The 22,228-nt window shown below is 40.0% G+C and overlaps 1 protein-coding gene across 1 annotated transcript in view; it reads left to right on the forward strand.

The window, feature by feature from the left end:
• STX1A (syntaxin 1A) overlaps positions 1-21,966 on the forward strand; it is a 206,505-nt gene extending 184,539 nt beyond the window's left edge. Inside the window, exons 6-10 of the mRNA XM_073616574.1 lie at positions 714-822; positions 9,541-9,614; positions 12,501-12,638; positions 15,234-15,344; positions 20,823-21,966. Coding sequence (XP_073472675.1) covers positions 714-822; positions 9,541-9,614; positions 12,501-12,638; positions 15,234-15,344; positions 20,823-20,900 — 510 coding nt within the window. The 3' untranslated portion in view covers positions 20,901-21,966. The remainder of the gene's footprint in view (positions 1-713; positions 823-9,540; positions 9,615-12,500; positions 12,639-15,233; positions 15,345-20,822) is intronic.
• Positions 21,967-22,228: the final 262 nt, after the last annotated feature.

Here is a 22,228-nt window from a genome sequence, read left to right on the forward strand (position 1 = left end):
CTGTCATACAGAAGTAACAAGGACCTGTATGGTGCTTTTCCACAAGGTTGATCTCAAGTGTAAAACCCTTGACAATTTTTATATAGAGGAGCTTTGGTATTACTGCCATGCTACATGAGTTTTTAAACTATTAGCACATAAAAAAATATCTTTAAAAATTACATGAATTGTGCTTGCTGTATATTAAACCCCATAAACGCTTGTTCTGAAAATTATCATTTGTTTTACATGCATTTGACATACTTTTTTATTCGTTTCAGGCTGCATTAGAAAGGCTGGCCATAGAAAAAATATGTGGGCAGTAAAACACACAATATCTTACATGTACCAATATTTTGTAAGGTACCTTTGCTCATGCTAAAGTGCACTACTACTGTGGAAGGCAGGATCTTGAGCTCTTTCACACTAATGTGTTGCCGTAAAAAATATTGCATGACCAAAATCTAAAGCGATTTTACTAATTGCCACTCAGGATCCCTCCAATTTTATCAGCCCAATACGTGCTTCGTTTAACATTACTAAGCCCCAATGAATGGGGACCCTTTGATCCCCTGAAACATGTTGGTTTTCTATGAATGAAATTAAATCTGGACTTTATACATTCTGCTTTTCTCCTTGAACACACAGTTCCTACTTGAGCAAAGAGGCCACCAATCCTTGGAGAGCTTCTTCTATCCACCAAATTGATTATTTTTAACTTTTTGTCTTTCCAGCATTCAACACTGTCTCGTAAGTTTGTAGAAGTGATGTCGGAATATAATGCTACGCAGTCGGATTATCGTGAACGCTGCAAAGGCCGCATCCAGAGACAGCTAGAAATCAGTAAGTTTTAGTCCTTTGACTCTTCCGATTTGACACAAGTTCACTTATCCAGTTTGTTGTACAGAACCCACAAGTTGAAGATGTATGGTGATGGAATGTGAAAGGGCTCAGGCTTATGACCAATGTAATGTTGACATTTTTAATCACAGGAATAAACATTTTTCACCAACATGGAGATCTAGACTTGAATAAAATTGCAAGTGGAATACCAATGTTTAAATATTTTTTGAGAAATACCTATGCACAAATTATTTCTAGGAAAATGCCAGAAAAAGATGAATGTGTTAAATAATACTAATTTTTATAATACTTTGCTTACATTTACATTTCATTTTAGGACATATCCATATTAGATCAGGTTGTATAGTGTATGGTCAGCCTAAATATTTGTAGAAAAATGCCAATTTTTATATATTATATGTAAAGGAATATCTATATCCAAACATTTTTTTGAGGAGAGAGGCAGTGCATATACTTTTTTTTTAATTATGACTTTAATTTCTGTTTCAATAATGCAGGGTAATTCTCAAAGTACTTATCCTTTCATATTATTTTCATAGAATTGTTGTGCTATTTAAAAACATTTGCAGAGCTATGTAAATGACAAAAGGTTTAATACACAGTAGGTTTCATTTAATTAAATGGTGTAAATTGCAATGACTTGCAATAAACCTTAGCAATCAGTGGAAACTTGGATATCTTTTGCCTGAATTAAAATTTGTAGTGGCATATAATTTACGTATAATGATTTTTAGTTGCATGTAATAAGTCTATAGTGATCAAATAGATAGGCAAGATAATACATCTAATAGAACTAAGCTATGTAGAGTTTTCCACAGTAGCAATATATGTGATGGAAACAAGACAGAGAGCAGGTGATAAACTGGCCATACATATGTGAATTTTGGCTGGTCCCTAAGGAACTGTCTGAAATTCAAAATACGAGTGCCCCTCTCTTTCCCTTCCCATCTAACATCCCTGAATCAGAAAATCAAAGGAGCCAGATGGGAATTTTTTCAACTAAACTTCGCCTGCATCTGATTAGATGTAGATGGATTGAGGAATCTGTTAGATTTTTAGAAATCCTCCTACTATGTGTGAACTGTATATGAACCCCTTCATGTTCTGATCTCTCTGTGTATGACCTATACATTTAAAGTGTCTAGTGCAACAAGCTCCATGTTGTAACCACCTCAATGCATGCATGTTTGTTCATTACCCAAAAAATTGTAGCAAAAACTCAGTTCACTTTGGGATGTCTACTTTCCAAAAAGAGGTGATTTTTTGGGGTGTTTTTTTTTTCCTATTTTGGCATTTTTATTTTTGATGTGTTTTATAACAGACTAAAGGAAAACATTTTTTTCAATTTTTTTCTTATTTTTTTTCCTTTGTATGGTAAAAAAAAAGAAAAGTTGCAGTGGTTATAAAATACCACCAAAAGAAAGCTTTATCTGTCTCAAAAAAAAGTAGTAGTAATTGTCAGTCAAACTATACAGTGCTGAAACCTAAAAAATGGCCTGGACAGGAAGGAGGTTGTTAATTGACACATTCAGACTCTGGCCATTTCCTTAACAGTCTCCTGTTTGAGGCATTGCAGGTTGGGTAGTGTGTAAAGTGTTTATAAAGCCAACATTTTTATTTTTGTTGGATGGAAAAGGGAAGAATAAAGCTGGCCCATAGGTGGATCGATTGTTTGTTTTTTGATCAGCCAGCAGGCTGATCCAAAAAAAAAAAAAAACGATTTCCCCATCCACACTTTTCAGGTGGATAAGGGAATCCTCCTCGTTGCGTCGTTGTATTGTGACAGTGCGGACGCCCCCACCACCAGAATACACTGATCAGCCCTACAGCGCCGATCTAGAAAGCATTTTCCAACAAGGCCATTTGAGAGCAGTCGGTCCTTAAATCAATTGCTCTTAAACGGGTACAGCCTTAGATGGATTGCAATTCAGCCAGTCCCTGCTGAACTGGCCCAATTTTGATCCATCTATGGCCAGCTTTCGAACCACTGTCATGTTTTACTGTTGTCTGTGTCTCCGGCTAGGTAGTTTTATTCCTCTGTTAAGCAGGCCATACATGGATCAAAATTTCTTACTGAACTGGCCGAATTTCAATCCATGTATGGGCACTTTGTTTGTACAGAAGTCTATCTACTGATTGACCTCTGTACTAATGGTGTATTCTGAGGGTGGGGAAGTCTACCTGGTGTCAGAATACAAAGGTTCAGCGAGAAGATACCCCCATCCACATCAAGTGCGTGGATTGGGGAATGTCATTTCTTTTTTGTTCAACCTGCAGGTTTTTTTCTGCAATCATTTGTATTTGTTTTTAGACATTTCTTTTACAATACCAACAACTGCAATCCAATTTCTCAGTTACAATTAAATATCAATATAATTATAAACCTTCTAGAAATGTAATTATCCAAACAACCTTCTAGAAATGCAATTATCCAAATAACCTCTTAAATCATTCTTATAGAAGAAGAAAAAATCCAATTGAAATATACCAAACACTAAAACACATATATATTTCTCATATAGCCATAAACAAAAAATAACTGGCTGATCATCATGAATACCCAAGTACCCTCCAATATAAGATACACCAGCCAGTCTCCCCCTCTTTTAAGACCATAATCTTTTCAGAATAATGAACTCGCAGGTGTAACAAAAAAAATAGCTCATCTATGGGCTACTTTAGTCCCGGTAACCATTCTCAGTCAGACCATAAATGATGGAAAATCAAAATGTTCTTAAAAGAACAAGAGGCGAGGGGAAAATATTCCAATGGGGACACTAGTTCTCATGACAACAGCTTAGGAACAGAATTCCTCTCATCTCCTGTTGTGTCTTTAGGACAGGAAGTAAACTGAAATCTCTCCAGTTGGACAAAGAAGGCAACAAATTTCGGGTTTTAACCCATCTATACTTTTTTTTTTTTTTTTTTTTTTTTCTTTTTTTATTCTGATAAAATGTGTTGGTCCTTTTACAATTCTCACAGGTAAAAATAATAAAAAGACATGGTAAATGTGTGAGTGTGTATAGACAAAATGTCCATCCTCTAAACATGAAATAAGTAACTTGTCTGTACTTTATTCAACACAAAAAAAAAAGTTTGGCTCAACTGCAGCAGATAAAAATCCTGTCTCCATGCTGACTGACTGTGCTGTGTGATAGGGCTGTGTAAATCTCAGGATGGGATGGACAGAAGTCAACTTTATATAAAACTAATTAACCACTTGCCGACCGCCGCACGCTGTTATACGTCGGCACAATGGCAGCGATGGGCAAATGGGTGTACCTGTACATCCCTTTTAATTTGCGGGGCTAGTGGGTGCGCGCGCCTGCCGCGTACTGCGTGACCGTGCTCGCGGGACCCATGGACTCTGTGTCCGCCGGTGTCCCGTGATCGTATCACGGAGTGGCAGAACGGGGAGATGCCTATGTAAACAAGCCATTTCCCTGTTCTGCCTAGCAACATGACAGAGATCTACTGCTCCCTGTTATCGGGAGCAGTGATCTCTGTCATGTTGTAGTGAGCCCATCCCCCCCGCAGTTACAGTCACTCTCTAGGACACACTTAACCCCTTGATCGCCCCCTAGTGTTTAACCCCTTCCCTGCCAGTGTCATTTATACAGTAATCGGTGCATTTTTATAGTACTGATCGCTGTATAACTGACAATGGTCCCAAAATAGTTTCAAAAGTGTCCGATGTGTCCACCGCAATGTTGCAGTCATGATAAAAATCGCAGACCACCGCCATTACTAAAAAAAAAAATAATAAAAATGCCAGAAATCTATCCCGTATTTTGTAAACGCTATAACTTTTGCGCATACCAATCAATATACGCTTATTGCGATTTTTTTTTTTTTTTTACCAAAAATATGTAGAAGAATACATATCGGCCTAAACTGAGGAAAAAATTGTTTTTTTTTATATATTTTTAGGGGATATTATAGCAAAAAGTAAAAAAAATTGCGTTTTTTTTTTTTTTTTAAATTGTCGCTCTTTTTTTGTTTATAGTGCAAACTGAGTAAAAAAGTGTTTTTTATATATTTTTTGGGGATATTTATTATAGCAAAAAGTAAAAAATATTGCTTTTTTTTTTCAAAATTGTTGCTCTTTTTTTGTTTATAGTGCAAAAAATAAAAACCACAGAGGTGACCACCAAAAGAAAGCTCTATTTGTGGGGAAAAAAAGGACGTCAATTGTTTTGGTGTAACATCGCACAGGCGCGCAATTGTCAGTTAAAGCGACGCAGTGCGAATCGCAAAAAGTGCTCTGATCAGGAAGGGGGTAAAACCTTCCGGGGCTGATGTGGTTAAAATAGGCCAAAGATCTCCTTTAAGCACATTCTCACGCACACATATCCAAAATTAAACAGAATATAGATTCCCATTAAACAATGACAAGCCTTTAACTTATTGGCTGTTATAGCACCCCACTGCTCCTTAATTTTTAAAGCACTCTTATGTCCCTGGAAGACATCAGTCAGCTGAGAAAATGACGATTGGTTTCCAGCAAAGGAGACATCACTCCTGCAAGAGCACATATCTAAAGTGACAGTGTGCTAGGTGCCCGATGCTGGAAGGGAGAAGAGGAGAAGGAGGGCTGTCCCTCTGGACTGATTATGCCCTTGAGCTCTGCCAGAGGTTGTACTAAGGTTTGCAGGGCTAGTGTATTATTTATATCAGGAATGAGAAATATCCTGTTAATGCCATAGAATACCATGGAGTTGGAGCACTAATAAGTAGATCACCCTGTAGGCAAAAGGTTTGCATGGTGCTAATGATTGTTGCTTATCTCTGTGTTATAAAATTCCCCCATACTCCCCCAGAGAAGACTCAGAAAAGAGCTATACTCTTCCGTTGCTTCCATGGCTTTCTGGAACTTTCAGGATTTTAGGCTCAGTTCACAAGGCTGTTTTTATCTAGCTCGGCAGTTTTCCTGATATACCAATATATTTCCCAAGGTGAACCACATGCTTTTCATATAGCATGTGCTGTAAGCAGTGTTGTTTTACCACTACTACTGCTATTATGATATTTACCGCCTTTTTCATGGTTCCTATGATGAAATTCACATAAGTCAATTCACAAACATTACTGCTTAAAATAACACTAGCTTGAGGCTGGGGATATCTGTGACTTTAAATCAGGAAAGTAGCCATTGGAGTTGGTGACAAACTACGACAAGGTTTTGAGTGGAGTTAAAATAATCCATTATAATCATTTGAGCCTTTTGTCAGTTCCATACTCTGCCCTAGGAGCTACTTGCTTTTAACACTTTAGCTTCATCGACGTACCGGTACGTCACTGGACTTTAAGTGATTATACCAGGACAATGTCTGCAGCTTTATTTGGTTTAAAAAATATATGGATATACATTTGACATTCGTTATACAAGGTAGATTTACATAACAATATCTGGCATTGACAAGAAATACAGTCGAATGACCTGCAACGGGTTTATTGTGAGCACTCTCCAAATTACAAACTCGAGTGCTCTGAACCATGTCGTCTAAGCTATAAGCATATCAATATCGACAAGAAACTCAATGTAGTGATAAGATTAGTACGAGGAGAAGTAACAAGTGCACATGAACACATGTACAGAAATGGAACAAGTACCATGTGCCAGGAAGCACTGGTAATGGTCATGAGACCTAAGACTAACGGCCATCTTAAATGAACTGTGTGGGTGAGCTCTACTCTATGGTCAGTTTCAAGTATCAATAGATATTGGAGAAAAGTTATGTTGCCATGAAAGGCCTGAATACTCCCAGTACACATGTTTGTCAAGTATCTGCAATTACAGGAGTAGTACATCCATCCCACCCACATGTCCCTAAATCTTTCTAGTTTTTTTTTTTTTTCTTTTGAAAATCTTTTTATTAAGTTAATAAACATAAACCAAAACAACAGTTATGCCGCGTACACACGAGCGGATTTTACGGCGGACTTTGCCCGGCGGACTGGATTTCGTCGGACAATTCGATGTGTGTGGGCTCCAGCGGACTTTGTTTTCTCAAAAGTTGGACGGACTTAGATTTTAAACTTGTTTAAAATTTATCCGTTGAAATCGAGTCCGGTCAAAAAGTCCGCTCGTCTGTATGCTAGTTCGACGGACAAAAAGGCACGCTAGGGCAGCTATTGGCTACTGGCTATGAACTTCCTTGTTTTAGTCCGGTCGTACGTCATCACGTACGAATTCGACGGACTTTGGTGGATTGTGTGTAGGCAAGTCCGTTCATTCACAAAGTCCGTCGGAAAGTACGTCGAAAAATCCGCCGGGCAAAGTCCGCCGTAAAGTCCGACCGTGTGTACGCGGCATTAAACAAACTCATACAGGCAAACGTGACATTGATTATAGAAATCAGGTCAGAGAGGCAAGGGTTACACCCTGTGATAGGTGTGGGGGTGCTGCTTATACTAACAGACATAAATACCTTAAAAAACAATAGTCAAAGTAAAAATAAAAACTGTAAATCTTCATCGTAATGGACTTCCTAGCGTAAAAAAGATCAGTTCACTCTGCTACAGTTGATACTAGAGATTCAACTAGGCCTAACAAGCAAACTCCCATGGAGGGTTGTATGGTGACAGATGTAACCGGGTTAACCAAGGCCAGCAACTCTTCCCAGTAACCTACAACACTAGGGCAAGACCAAAAAATGTGGGAGAAGTCCCCCAGAGAGTTACCGCACCTCCAACACGCTGATGAACTGGATGGGTTCATCTTGTGGAACCTTTAGGGGGTGAAGTAGTATTGAGACCAAGGTCCAGAAGGGTAGATCCCAAACATCGTCCCAATCATCGATGTTCAGTTCTAGAATGTCAAGCTGCCAATGGGTTCAAAGCCCATCTAGGGGAGATAAGGACACAAAGATGAAATGGGAGTAGAGATGAGAGGTGGGCTTTTTATCACACTCTGAGTGGAGCACCAGTTCCAATTCCGATTGGACAACCATACAGGAGGACTGCAGGAATTGAGCAGTGAAGGCATGGGAGAGCTGTAAATAACGAATAAGATAATGCATGAGAATATTGCAGTTAAAGAAAAGTTGAGGCAGGGGAACTAAAGAATGTTGTGAAACCACTTGAGAGATCGTACATTTTCCTTGTTTATTTTTAACAGCTCCCTCATTAATTCACAGCAAATTGTAAATTAAGTAGTTCTCAATGGAGAACTAGTGCGGTAATGTCAGCTCCATACCTGTAGTAATGTCTGTACCTCAGTATGGACCAGGAGCTAGTGGAAAAGTCCAGTGATCACAGTTGTAATGCTTTGCAGGTTCAAATGCAAAAAAATGGGTGCATTTATAATTTTTTGCAATTGGTGGAATTTTAATTTATATCTCTAAGGGGATCCATTGGTGAGATTTCCTGACCAGAGTTCACAGCTTTGCCGACCCTATCCCTTTACTCCCTTTCATTTTAAGTGCCAAAAGTATGCATCTTACCCCAGAAGAGTGTGTCCAGAGCTTGAAATTCAAAATCCAGAGTAATTTATTGCCAGCATTCCAAATTACATAATAAAGGAACAGGCACTTGTAAGTATTTCTTCAAGTTATTTAAGTTAAAGTAGAAGTCAGGTTGAACCCAAACTAAGCTTAAACCTTCCCCCACCCTCATTCTAAGCCCTAACTAACTATGCTAACTACCCTGTAAACAAAAGATGTGTATACATACCTAATCTAAGGGGGCTCCAGTCCGTTCACATGAACTCCCCATCTGCCAGCTTCAGTAAAAAGGAGAGAGTGCAGTGACAGCAGCTGCAGAGCCTGGGTGGTAACGTTACCTATAGATTTACTATGAGGCATCCATTGTCCACCATCTCTCCTCTACACTGCAGCCGATGCTGGGACCCGATCACGTGAACGGATCGGAGCGGCCTTAGATTAGGTAAGTATACACATCTTTCCTTTATGGCAGGGGTAGGAAACCTCGGCCCTCCAGCTGTGGTGAAACTACAAATCCCATCATGCCTCTGCCTCTAAGAGTCATGCCTGTGATTGTTAGGGTCTTGCAATGTCTCATGGGACTTGTAGTTTCAAAACAGCTGGAGGGCCGAGGTTGCCTACCCCTGCTTTATGGGGTAGTTAGCAAAGGGCTTATGCCCCGTACACGGAGCGTGTTGTCGGAAATTCCGACCGTGTGTGGGCTCCGTGGGCTCCGTGTGTGGGCTCCATCGGACATTTTCCATCGGATTTTCCGACACACAAAGTTGGAGAGCAGGAGATAAAATTTTCCGACAACAAAATCCGTTGTCGGAAATTCCGATCGTGTGTACACAAATCCGACGGACAAAGTGCCACGCATGCTCAGAATAAATAAAGAGATGAAAGCTATTGGCCACTGCCCCGTTTATAGTCCCGACGTACATGTTTTACGTCACCGCGTTTAAAACGATCGGATTTTCCGACAACTTTGTGTGACCGTGTGTATGCAAGACAAGTTTGAGCCAACATCCGTCGGAAAAAATCCTAGGATTTTGTTGTCGGAATGTCCGAACAAAGTCCGACCGTGTGTACGGGGCATTAGAGTGGGGGAGTAGGTTTAAAGGTTTTGACTGGGCTTCTACTTTAAGGTTTAAAAAGTTGAACCAACATCTGTGTTTTTCATATGATTGCTATTCTTAACACATTTAAAAAACCCATTATATTTTTTTAATGGAGGTACAAAAAAGCAATGCAAGCTTTGTTCTGTTTACAGCTGGTAGAACCACAACGAGTGAGGAGCTGGAGGATATGCTGGAGAGTGGAAACCCCGCCATCTTCTCATCAGGGGTATGTTATAGAGCTAACAGTAATGGTGATGTACAATGTCGTGGTAGCTTGGCATGCATACAGCGCAGAAAACAACAACTTAAAGAAATAGATCTGTATGTAGCATGATATCGCCAAGCAGGTCTATATAAAGTATAAAAAGTCTCTGCTTCCATAGAGCAGTAAGAGTTCTACTTTTTTTTTTTTTTGCTTTGTGAATTAGTCTTGATGTTTTAACGGTGGAGGAGGACATAGAACAACTCCCACTGACTCCCAGCAATGATATAGCAGAGCAGGAACAGACAACATATTCTGCTTGCTGGATTTAGGAGATTTGCATATTAGCCACCGCTGAAGCTTCAGAAACTGAGACATAATAATGAATAGGATTAGAGATGACCGGATTACTTATGTCAAGTGAGTTCCACTGAGTGAGAAGCAAATGTAAAGTCTGGGAATGGCCAAGATTCTGGGGAAATACTGTATTTTATATGTAGTTAAAGGAAATCTGTAATAAGAGAAGTCATTCTACTAAAAACGCAACTTACCTGGCTGTTCCCCTAACCAGAAACAGATGTACAGTAAGTGCAGTCAGAATGGGGTCAGATCTCATGATCTGCATACGTGTTAAGGTCAGTGATTGAGTAAGTATTAGTCATTGGATCAGCATAATAGCCAATTAGTATTTTATATAAGACAGATCATCAGTAGCAACCGCCATAATTAAAGTGGTTATAAAGCCTAAACAGTTTTTGCTCCCACTTCTGTTAATCAAAGCCAGTGACGCAGGCAGCAGGCCTTGGGAGCAAGCCCGCATGAGTGCTCCCATAGGAAGTGGCTTCCTATGATGCCCACTTGCTGAAGAGGAGCCAGGAGCACCGGTGGGCGACTCGAGAAGAGGAGGTTCAAGGCCACTCTGTGTTATTCCATTGCACAGAGCAGGTAAGTATAAATCTGTTAGTTGTTAAAAAAATAAATTGCATTTACAATCACTTTAAAGTGGAAGTCCATGCTAAAACTAAAATCCCTGCATCTATAGATCTAACACTAACCTATCTAGCCCTGTAAAGAAGAAATCAGTATACATACCTTTTCTGCAACCAATCAGACCCGATCCCACGCTGAGCTGTCTTCACTGTGTGGGCGGGTGCAGAGGACATGTCTGACAATGGAAGCCCCATAGTAAGTCTATGGGTGACGTCCCTTCCCATTTATTTCACAGCCGTTGTCGGCCGTGTCCTCTGCAGAGCTTCCGCCGCTGGAGATCAGGTTGAATCGCCTTCAGAAAAGGTATGTATAGTGATTTTATCTTTATAGAGCTAGATAGGTTAGAGTTAGAATGTGGGTGTCTGTGGATGCAGGGATTTTAGTTTTAGCATGGACTTCCACTTTAACTTTGTACATAAATTACCTCCCGCCTGACATATAGTAAAATAACAGTGGGATCTCCTCTTGTTCTAGGGCAGTGTGATATGACGTCACCCCAATGTCACTGTTCTCGCGTGCCTGCAGGGCATGCAGCATGGCGGTCACGCCGTGACCCTAGGATACGGCTCTTTACCCATGTGATCAGCTGTGTCCAGTCACATCCGATCACATGTAAATACGGGTTTGCCCATCAGTGCCGCCTATCCGTGCCACCTATCAGTGCCCATCAGTGTGGCATATTGGTGCCCCCTCATCAGTGCCCTTCAGTGCCGCCTCACCAGTGCCCATAAGTGCAGCCTATCAGTGCTCATCAGCGCACATCAGTGAAGGAGAAAAATTACTTATTTACAAAATGTACTGACCGAAACTAAGAAAACCTTTTTTTTTTTTTTTTTTTTTAAATTTTCGGTCTATTTTTGTTTTTAATAAAAAGACCCAACACTGATTAAATACCACCAAAAGAAAGCTCTATTTGTGTGAAAAAAATTATAAAAATTGAATTTGGGTATAGCGTTGCATGACCGCGCAATTGTCATTCAAACTGTGACAGCGATGAAAGCTGAAAATTGGACTGGGCAGAAAGGGGGTGAAAGTGCCCAGTATTGAAGCAGTTAAAATAAATATTAAAAGACACATAAGTATTAAAAGCCATAGTAGGGGACTTAACATTGGCACTTAACATATTCCCTCTCTACTGGTTTTCTTTAAAGCTGAAATCTACAGTAATACCTTGGAGTGTAAGCATAATTAGTTCCAGAAACGTACTTGTAATTCAAAGCACTCGTATATCAAACCGAATTTCCCCATAAGAAATAGGGGAAACTCAGATGATTCGTTCCACAACCATTTATTCATATAAAAATGATTACGGCAATACAAAATACAGTATAAAGTGTACTCTTAAAAATAAAAAAAATTAACCTGCACTTCAAAATACAGTACTGTAGCTCATATCAATGGTAGGAATATTGTACAGTACCTCTATGGTGATAAAAAAAAAAAAGGATCACAGTTTTAATGTAAAAAAGAATTACACTCACAATGTTGAGGTGTCTGGTGTTAATTCATGTAAAGCCGCTGATGTACAGTTTATAGTACAGTATGTGGCCAGAGCCTCCCAGCGCTTCCTGGAGAACTCTGGGGAACTGTCGACACTTCCGGGTTCTCCGAACGCCCGTTACGCCCACCCCATACAATGCATCACCTTCTGTTAATGGAGGAAGAGCAGTTCAATGACAAGATCTGCACTGCCCTTTCATAGAATGTGATGCATAGGTTAGAGTATAGCTCAAACACTTACAGTATATGCATGAGAATGCTAGTGCTGGGTGTTGGACTATTATGTAGCAAAGAGATATGTAAATAAACCAACACCACAGATTCCACTTGAGGCCCTCATATCAAGAAAGTTGATCACCACTGAGCTAAAACAAATACCCGATTTGCATTCAATTAATATAATTTCCTGTCTTCTTGCAGATCATCATGGACTCGAACATTACGAAACAAGCTCTGAATGAAATTGAGACTCGGCACAGTGAGATCATTAAGCTGGAGAACAGCATCCGAGAACTCCATGACATGTTCATGGATATGGCGATGCTTGTAGAGAGCCAGGTACGTTCGTTGTCACTCATTGATTCCATCAGTGGAAATGTCACTCTGTATATTATTACTGATAATGTGCAGGAATGATAATGAAATTCCATGTTTTTACTTTTACTGTAAAATAGTAGGATTGCTAGTTCATTTACTGCTTTTACACTTAAAAATGGGAATGCTCTGGTCAATACTACACTTGGGCAATGGGTTTCTCACCCCCACTCCTGTCTTTACTTCCCATGCTGCATATGGGATGAGCGCTCAGCTGGTAAGTACTAACCACTTACCTGTTGTGATGTTGTTCTGTTGATGTCTGCTTTGTAACCATGTGACTCTCAGTACCCTGTCTGTCTCGCATTCTCTTCAAATCTTTCTATGCGGCTCTAATTCAGCTTATTTTCTGTGCAGTTTTTAAAAATATGTATTATCAATTTAATTGTCAAGGAAGATTATACCTCGATGACTGCTCAAAATTTGCAGAAATAATGATTTATGAATGATGAGAAACCCTATAAGACTTAAATGACCACAGCCAGAGAGATTTATAGACCTATTACATTTGCTTATCTTGCCATGACGACAGCTGTTTTCTGTCAGCTGGAGGCAAAAGAAGGGAATAGAATGACAGTTGGTAGTTTCTTCTATAGGGTTGCTTGACAAAATATTGCTTCCTACCCTCTACTGAGATGTGCCTAAATATGGCAATGTAGGGTTAAGGCTCGGTTCACACTAGGGGCGCAGGTCGCCTCACCGAGGCGACCTGCACACGACATCCACGGCGACTTGCAAAAAGACTTCTGTATAGAAGTCTATGCAAGTCGCCTCAAGTCGCTCCAAAAGAAGTACAGGAACCTTTTTCTAAGTCGGAGCGACTTGCGTCGCTCCTATTAGAACGGTTCCATTGTACAGAACGGGAGGCAACTAGGTCGCCTGACAAGTCGCCCCTGTGTGAACCGGCACTTAGTTTGAGCAGTTGTTGCTGAAAATGCTGCATGTTTGAAAATCGCAGTGATCACTGAACAGTAAAATCCTTTTCTCAACAGTCTATTCAACAGACTTGTGCCAGTGCTCAGCATCACCAATATACAACACCACAGTGGGTCCAACGATGTAGTGCAGGCTTTCTCAACCTTTTAACCCTAGAGGAACCCCAAAAATAATTTTCATTTCTCGAGGAACCCTTACTAAAACCAATTCATCAGGACTCAATAGGAACAATGCCTCTTATATTGGTGGTCAATAGGAAGAATGCCCCCCTTAAAGTGGTGCTCAGAATGCCACCCTTAAAGACAGCTAAAACGATATTTGGTGTCATGCTGCTGGCTTTGCTAAGTAGTGCTGAACCTTCAACTCTGTAGGCATCATCAAATAGGTGGTTCATCAGCCACAGCTTAAAGGAACCTTATTGCTTGTAGCTGTTATAGTCACATGTAAAATATGACAGGCTGGTCGCACCCAAGTTGATCGATCAGACATGGTTTGAATCTCGGCCTGTTCCCGCTGAGCCTGCTGAGATTTGAACCGTCTGTGTTCAGCCTTTATTTATTTAGATCACTCAACAATTATGTAGTTTAAGGGCCTCCCTGATTGGATTCAAACAGAATAGATGTTTTAGGCAGGCCCCCACAATATAATTGGTTTCTAATTTGTATGGTCATTTTAAGTCTAGGGCTGCATGGAGTTTTTTAATCTTTCTTGTGAGAATTGAACCCATTATTGGCAGTCACTTCAATTGCAACACCTTGAAATCACTGTACTGCTAATAAGATGATTGTCAACAAGCTGTATAATCTCTGAGTAGCAAGAGAGCTCTGTTTACCCAAACCTACCCTATAAAGTCTTCTGAGTCCCAGGACCCGAGAAAGTAACAATATCATTTTCATGAGATAGCTGGGCAATCCTGAAGTTCCTTTTCAATTGTGGCTAAGTTTCTCTTATCTGACTAATCTGGTGGTCATCCTGTCTTCTGGTACATATCGTTGAAATGATTTATAAAACTCCCCCATTTGTTTGTTTTTTTGCAGGTTAAAGCTGATCGGAACAGCAAGTGGGGCTGAAAGTCACCCACAGAAGACCAGGTAACATGCAAAGGAATGCAATTTAACAACAATGATATTAAGTATCTTTCTTTTTCTGGCCCTCTTCTGTTATCCCTCACTCGTTCTTCCTGTCTCTATACTGCGCTGTTCTACTCCTGTCTATGAATCACTCTGAACTCGTCTGCTTTGTACTCCAAACTCTTATTCTATCTTCCATCTCTTCTGTCTCATTCATCTCTTGTCACTCCGCTGTCCACTCTTTATTTCACTCGGTATTCTTGGTTCTTTCTGCTCTCTTCTTCCACAATCTTTTTTCCTCTCTTTGTAAACCATTTCTTCAACCCATTCCATGATACATTTATGCACTTACCAATGCTGCATGTTTGCTGTGCGCCATGTACGCGCTTGTGTTCACTTGCATGTGTCTTTTATCTTGTATGTCGCTTTTTGTATTTCTCCAACTTCTCTTCTCTGTGTTACTTTCTCTTGATGTCTTCCGAATATCTCTGGCTCCTTCTTTTCGGCCTCTTCTGTTTTTCCCCTCCCCCCTCCTATTTCTGCACACCATCAGGGAGAGATGATTGATCGCATAGAGTATAATGTGGAACATGCTGTGGATTACGTGGAAAGAGCTGTCTCCGACACCAAAAAGGCTGTCAAGTACCAGAGTAAAGCCCGGAGGGTGAGTCGCCACTGCTACACATATATAAAACTTATGTAATAAAGAAGTGCAGAAAGTACATATTACTTTCCTTTATATTATACATATTGCACAGTACTGTGAAGATTTAATTTCCAACATTTCACATCAATCTCTGCTGCAGTTGAGTTCAGTGTCCTTAAAGTCTAACTAAAGGCTCCTTGTATGACAGTCTAAACAAGTACCAAAACCTAGATAGGTGATAGGTGGTATGTCCTAATAGATACGGCACCTCATCCCTGCTGAGAAAATTTCAATAAGAAAAAGAGGGAGGATGGGATTATTACGGTGCCATAAATGAAATAGAACAATTTTGTTTGTAAAAATATATTTTTTATTTTAATTGTATCAAAAGAGCTAAAAATGTACATTAAACATACATATGTAGAAAATTTCAAGAACACAAAAACGCAAGTACAAATCAAGGTAATGACCGTCACCAATGATGTTGAAAGGTGATCGTTGGTCACTTGTTCCCAACTAGTTTTGCCAAAACATTGGCTTCATCAGGGGAATATGTAGATAAACACAAACAGTAAAACAAAAGAAAAAAATATATCATTAAATCCACATAATCTTGCATCATTAAGGCGAACCGTCACATCGCAAAGTGGTCAAGATACTGTTCAACCATGTCCCCGGCCTCCCAGTCCCCACACCCAGAACATACCATGCAGGAATTCCAGGACAAAAGGGGGACGCCACCAGAGCACTGAGAATAGTAATCACACTCAGCCCAGTAATCAGCTACAGGGGAAATAAAAGGCACCTAAAAAAATGAAAATTAGCATATAAATATTCAGATATTCATTGATTAATAAAGGGAACTCAGCCTCAATTACATACCCTGATTATATGCAAGAAAGAGCACTCAATGGTGCGCAGAGATACAAAAATCGCAGGATTTGAGTATAACCAGAAAAGCTGAAAAAATATAAGATAACAAGATAATAGTATTGGTGAAATGACCTGGACTTCATATAAGTTAAATAAATCAATGGCGAATACTTGTAGCAAATTTAGGGAGCGTAATAGATATTTAATATGCTGAAAGTGCTTACCAAAAAGGTGCATATGGCTGGAAAAAAAAAAGGGCGCCCTAAACATGAGGTTCCGCCAATGTATAGGCTAAGCTTGAAACCTCCCCAGCATATCCTTCAGATAACACCAGCTGAGTTAGATAATCTAAAAATCAATACAAGTGAAAATACTGTCAGCATGGAAACCAGCTAACATAACCGCATATAGCAACAAAGGTAAAGGTAAAAAAGCTTAGGCGCCATCTGAGAGGGAAGGGGGTGTAAAGTTATTACCTTTAACAAGTATCACCAGATCCCCGCAGTTATCCCGCAGCAGGTAGATATAAATTGCTGAAATGTGGCTGCCTTTTAAAATCCCCACCTGAGCAGATCAGATAGGGCTGAGTGTGATTACTATTCTCAGTGCTCTGGTGGTGTCCCCCTTTTGTCCTGGAATTCCCGCATGGTATGTTCTGGGTGTGGGGACTGGGAGGCCGGGGACATGGTTGAACAGTATCTTGACCGCTTTGCGATGTGACGGTTCGCCTTAACGATGCAAGATTATGTGGATTTAATGATATATTTTTTTCTTTTGTTTCAGTGTTTTTACTCTTTGTGTTTATCTACATATTCCCCTAATGAAGCCAATGTTTTGGCGAAACTAGTTGGGAACAAGTGACCAACGATCACCTTTCAACATCATTGGTGACGGTCATTACCTTGATTTGTACTTGCATTTTTGTGTTCTTGAAATTTTCTACACATGTATGTTTAATGTACATTTTTAGCTCTTTTGATACAATTAAAATAAAAAAAGATATTTTTACAAACAAAATTGTTCTATTTCATTGGTGGCACCGTAATAATCCCATCCTCCCTCTTTTTCTTATTGAAGTACCAAAACCTGTTATTGTGTGAAACTTAAACCCCCATCCTTTACCTTCCCTGACTGAGCCAGATCTTTCATTCACACGCACCCCTTCCCAGCCACTGCAGCTCACAGGGAGTCTGTAACTGGAGGCAGTGCTGTCAATTTAGAAAGCAGTGGGCAGGACTAGGTGCGTCCAGGTGCTGACAAGTTCAGACTTAGTAATCAGTGACAGTAATAATTGCTACTCCCCCTGCAGCAGTTTTTATCATTCAGCTGGAGAACACCCACACAAACAAGGGATTAATACAGATACTTTATGAAGGCCCTGCTAGAATACAAGAAATATATCAGTACCAACAATTGTATCATTGCAGTTCAGTAGTCAGACTGCCATTCATTTGCATCTTGGTAACAACACCCTGTACTCTCTCGCATTAAAATGTTGCCCGAATGTGTGGACACTAGTTGTATTTTATGGTGTTGGTGTACAGTAAATAGAATCATCTATCTATAGCCATTGCTCTCGCTTTTATATGACTGTCTTGTAGTTGTATACACAGTATCTCGTGTAAAAATGCAGCCTGTTTCAATTTCTCCATGGTCTATCGGGGGACACAGTTTGAGGGTAACTAAGCAATCTAGGGTATACTGCAAAGTACAGGAGAATTGGACACTAGGCATGTAGAAAACGGAAGGCCTTGCCACAGCACACCTGCTTATTTTTGTTTAAGTCGGCCATAAATGGTTTAGAATCTTGGCCACTTCAGCAGGGACGAGCAGAGATTCAATCCATCTATGGGCAAGCTGATTGTACCCAAGTTGATCCATAGATTGACTTGGGTACAACCAGCATGTCAGATTTTTAGCATGAGATTATTGCCAGCTTCTATAGCCGCTAGCAATAATTATTGTGTTCGCGGGGTAGGGACAGTAGCTCCAGGAGGGAATCGAGCTGTTTTCTTTCCTGGAACCCATGATTGTAGGAAAGAAAATCGCATAATCTATGGCCTGCCTTAGTGCCCCTAAGATAACGGCTATTTCCTTTCATTCTGCTGTCTTTTTGACTTGAACTGGAAATTCCTTTCTGCTGCTAGTAGATTTAGACCACATATTGGAAATCATGGGAGTCTCTCTGGATAGCCAACAAGCTCAGTTTTTTCCCAGTTAGCCAAGTATTCTCTTTGCAATGGTCCTGGGTTGACAGTGACAACCCGTCTGTGTCTAGTTTCACAGGTTTCTGCTTCATATCAGACCAGTATACCTGGAGATTCCTTCTTTAATTATTTGGACCCAAACTGTGGCAGTTTTCCACCTGCCTGTCCCCGTCTCTGGAGACTCAATTTTGTGATATAGCAGGCTATGCTGTGTTGAAGATTCTTTCTTTGAATGGACCTTGAGGATGCCCTGAGTACGGTTGGAAGCAACTGTATTTTTTACTCTAGGCACTGTTATGCCTGAACTGCCATTTTAAACTTCCTGCCTACAGTTTTCACCTCTGCGAAAACTCGCTGAGGCAGTGTACATGCTTCTAACGACAGCTGTTTCTGCAAATTGCACAGCTTTTTGGCACTTGGACACAACATTACTGTTTATAGATTTTGCCAGTAGTGACAAGTGGTCACAGAGCCATTGCTGCTGAATTGTCCCCTGGTACACCACTCAGGTTTATGAGTTTTCCTGAGGGATTTCAGTAGCTCCTTTCTTTAAGGTACGGACTCTTCTTGGTCATAATCCATGTGTCCACTACCAACAAATGAAAGGGCATTGCCCTGCGGCTGTGGCTGAATCCACTAAGTGTAAAGTTGTGCTTAGCACATGGAAATATTGTGCCTTTGGAAGAGCCTGCATCAGCAACTATTTCTGAGCCCATTTTAATTAGAACTTTTGGTCACTGAGAAGCCATTCACATCATTTTTTTTTTAGCCCTGTGTACTTTAATTGGTGCACATCAAACAGAACAGAGGATTCACTGGCAAATTAGTAAATGACCCCCCCCCCCATTCAGTCACACCACATGTGTGAGATGACACAAAGACCACAGTGCTGAGTATACCTACAAATGCTGTAATCAGTGTAATGCAAAGCCTCAGCTGTAAAGAAATGAATAAAATAAATAACTTTCAACAAAAGAACACACCTGAAAGCGTACATTAATGAATTTTGATTTGAACTATTCGTGCACACGCTCGGTAGCATGTATACTAATGTCCTGTGATGTGGAAATGACAAATTACTTATTGAGCCTGTTATTTTGATTATTACATTGTGTCCAAATAAAATAAATGTATACCCCCTTCAACAGCAGGGACACAGGGGGCATGAAGCTAGCTAAACCCCTGCATGAACAGTCTTTTATTATGAGCATACCACAAGAATTAAGTCCAACTTTAGCCAGTTTTTGTTTAATTCGTTCAGGATAAAGTGGGGGAATGAGTCAGATATAATTGCTGTGTGTGGCTCCATTAGGGGGATGACCAGTGCACCCTCACGTATTTACAGTGTACAGTTCAGTGGATAACCTGTCAACAGGGTGACAAACTGCAGATGTGCTTTCCATTTAAATGAGTTCAAACATTTACGTGTAGCGGGCATATTGGCTGGCCACCTGAGAAGATCTTGGAAGTAAGGCTGTGTGGCACCAGACAGGCTGAAAGGTAAAGATATAAATATATATATATATATATATATATTATATATATATTATATATATGCAGTCCAAGGGGTGAAGTGCATGTCAGCCACAGTTGGTTGTGCAATCAAGCCTTTCCACAGGCTTCGATATAGAGAAAATTTAAATGGGATTGCTGCACGAACTATATTTATTTGAAAAAGTTCATCAAAAAGACATCAATAAGACATCCTAAAATCAGGCATACATAATGTATGCCTAATTTTAGGATGTCTTATTGATGTCTTTTTGATGAACTTTTTCAAATAAATATAGTTTGTGCAGCAATCCCATTCAAATTTTTATATATATATAATTTGGACATTTTCACTTAGGGGTGTACTCACTTTTGTTGCCAGCGGTTTAGTCATTAATGGCTGTGTGTTGAGTTATTTTGAGGGGACAGCAAATTTACACTGTTATACAAGCTGTACACTCACTACTTTACATTGTAGCAAAGTGTAATTTCTTCAGTGTTGTTACATGAGAAGATATAATAAGATATTTACAAAAATGTGAGGGGGTGTACTCACTTTTGTGAGATAATAAATATATATATATATATATATATATATATATATATATATATATATATATATATATATATATGCATAACTAAATCTACCTATGATCAGCATGAAGAGAGCCTGCTAAGGATAAGTGCCCAGCAACAGCTCCTAATTTAAAATTGTTCATCACTGGCTTATACAGTATAATTGCTAGAAAACATTAACATGCTCACTTTCTATGGAAAATAATTGTATCATATAATATATTTGGTATATTTGCATCATCATATAATTGGTATATTTGCATCATATACCAATACAAAACTAAAAATAGGAATAGTTCTGTGTTAGAACAGTTTGCTGACCATTTATCTCTTTTTTTTTCTTCTACAGAAGAAGATCATGATCATAATCTGCTGTGTAGTGCTTGGTATTGTCATCGCTTCAACGTTCGGAGGGATTTTTGGATAGAAGGTGTGACAGCAGCCACAGTTTGCATGTTCAGGACATAGCAGGAAATATGCGGAAAACAGTGCAAAGCCGCACCTGATGGTGGGGGACTGACAGCGAAAAATACGCTTCCTGAGAGGAGAGCCCCTCTGCATGACTACCCTGTGTATAACCCAGCGCACATGCCCAGGGAGAGACTATTTGGTGCGGGAGGGGGAGGATGGGGTAGAAACAAAGTCAGACCTCCGTCTTGAAATCGGATGCAAAGCGATGCCCCTTTATTCTTCCTTTCAGAAAAACAGACTTCCAGCGATGGATCCAGCTTGGTGCTTTATAGGGATCAGTATAGGGTTAGATTTCCTGCGCTGCCTTTATATTCTGTCCCCTTGCCCACCAGATGCCTTTTAGGTTTGAAGCAGGATCTGTCTCTTCCACAATCAACTAGACACCAGTGTTGGGCCAAAGTGCCAAGCGTAGCCAACTCTCACTTCTTAGATGTAACCCCCACAGCCCTCCCCCTCTGAATAAACAACAACTTGGGACAGCGCGCTGGGACAGACCATGTTGGCCTCCCCTTTGCATGACAGGGGTTCAGTGTTTGGTTAAACATTTTAAGGTTGGATTCTGTTTCGTGTGATCCTTGCCCTTTAACAACTCCTCTCCAGGAGAGGGGCACACCTTCCCCTTTTTTGTATTATGTGCATACATTCTCTTTTGTAATTGTGTGAGCAAGGTGTCCACTTGTGTGTATGTCTCTCTCAAGACCACTTATGCAGACAAATAAAAGTGTGAGGAGACTCCTGTGTACTGAAAGCTGTGGAGATGTCACAGTGGGGCAGGACAGCACCATCATTCCAGCTGATGATGGGAGGCCAAGCCCTAATGTGCCTTACGGCTTGTACCAGTCAGGAGTTAACCCCTTTTTAGAGCTGCAAAGATCTCCGGATTTTCACAACTCTGAAGGGATTAATCACCAGCATGCTTTGTGAGGAGAGATTTTATATTTGGTGTTATATCTTCCTGGTGTATTTTGTCTGCAGCCCTTGTATGGCATTTAATAAATGATGTGAGTTTGGGAACAGTAAAATGTCAGGTTTTGCATTTTGTTCCAAACCCTTTTCTAGAAATGATCCTAGCAAAAAGCTTTCTTGTTGGAATAAGGGATCTCATTTATCCTGGAAAGTTTAGTAATATACAATAAATCTTTCATACCTGCCACTGTCATCGACACCTTCAAATGTGAACTCTATACAGGCTGTAAAATACACAGTTGACACAAATAAATATATATGCATGTGATGCACTTATCCCCCAATGAACAGTATATCAAGGTCAATAATGTTAAGGTC

Source organism: Aquarana catesbeiana, linkage group LG02, assembly GCF_042186555.1.
Source record: "Aquarana catesbeiana isolate 2022-GZ linkage group LG02, ASM4218655v1, whole genome shotgun sequence".
Lineage (NCBI taxonomy): Eukaryota > Metazoa > Chordata > Amphibia > Anura > Ranidae > Aquarana > Aquarana catesbeiana.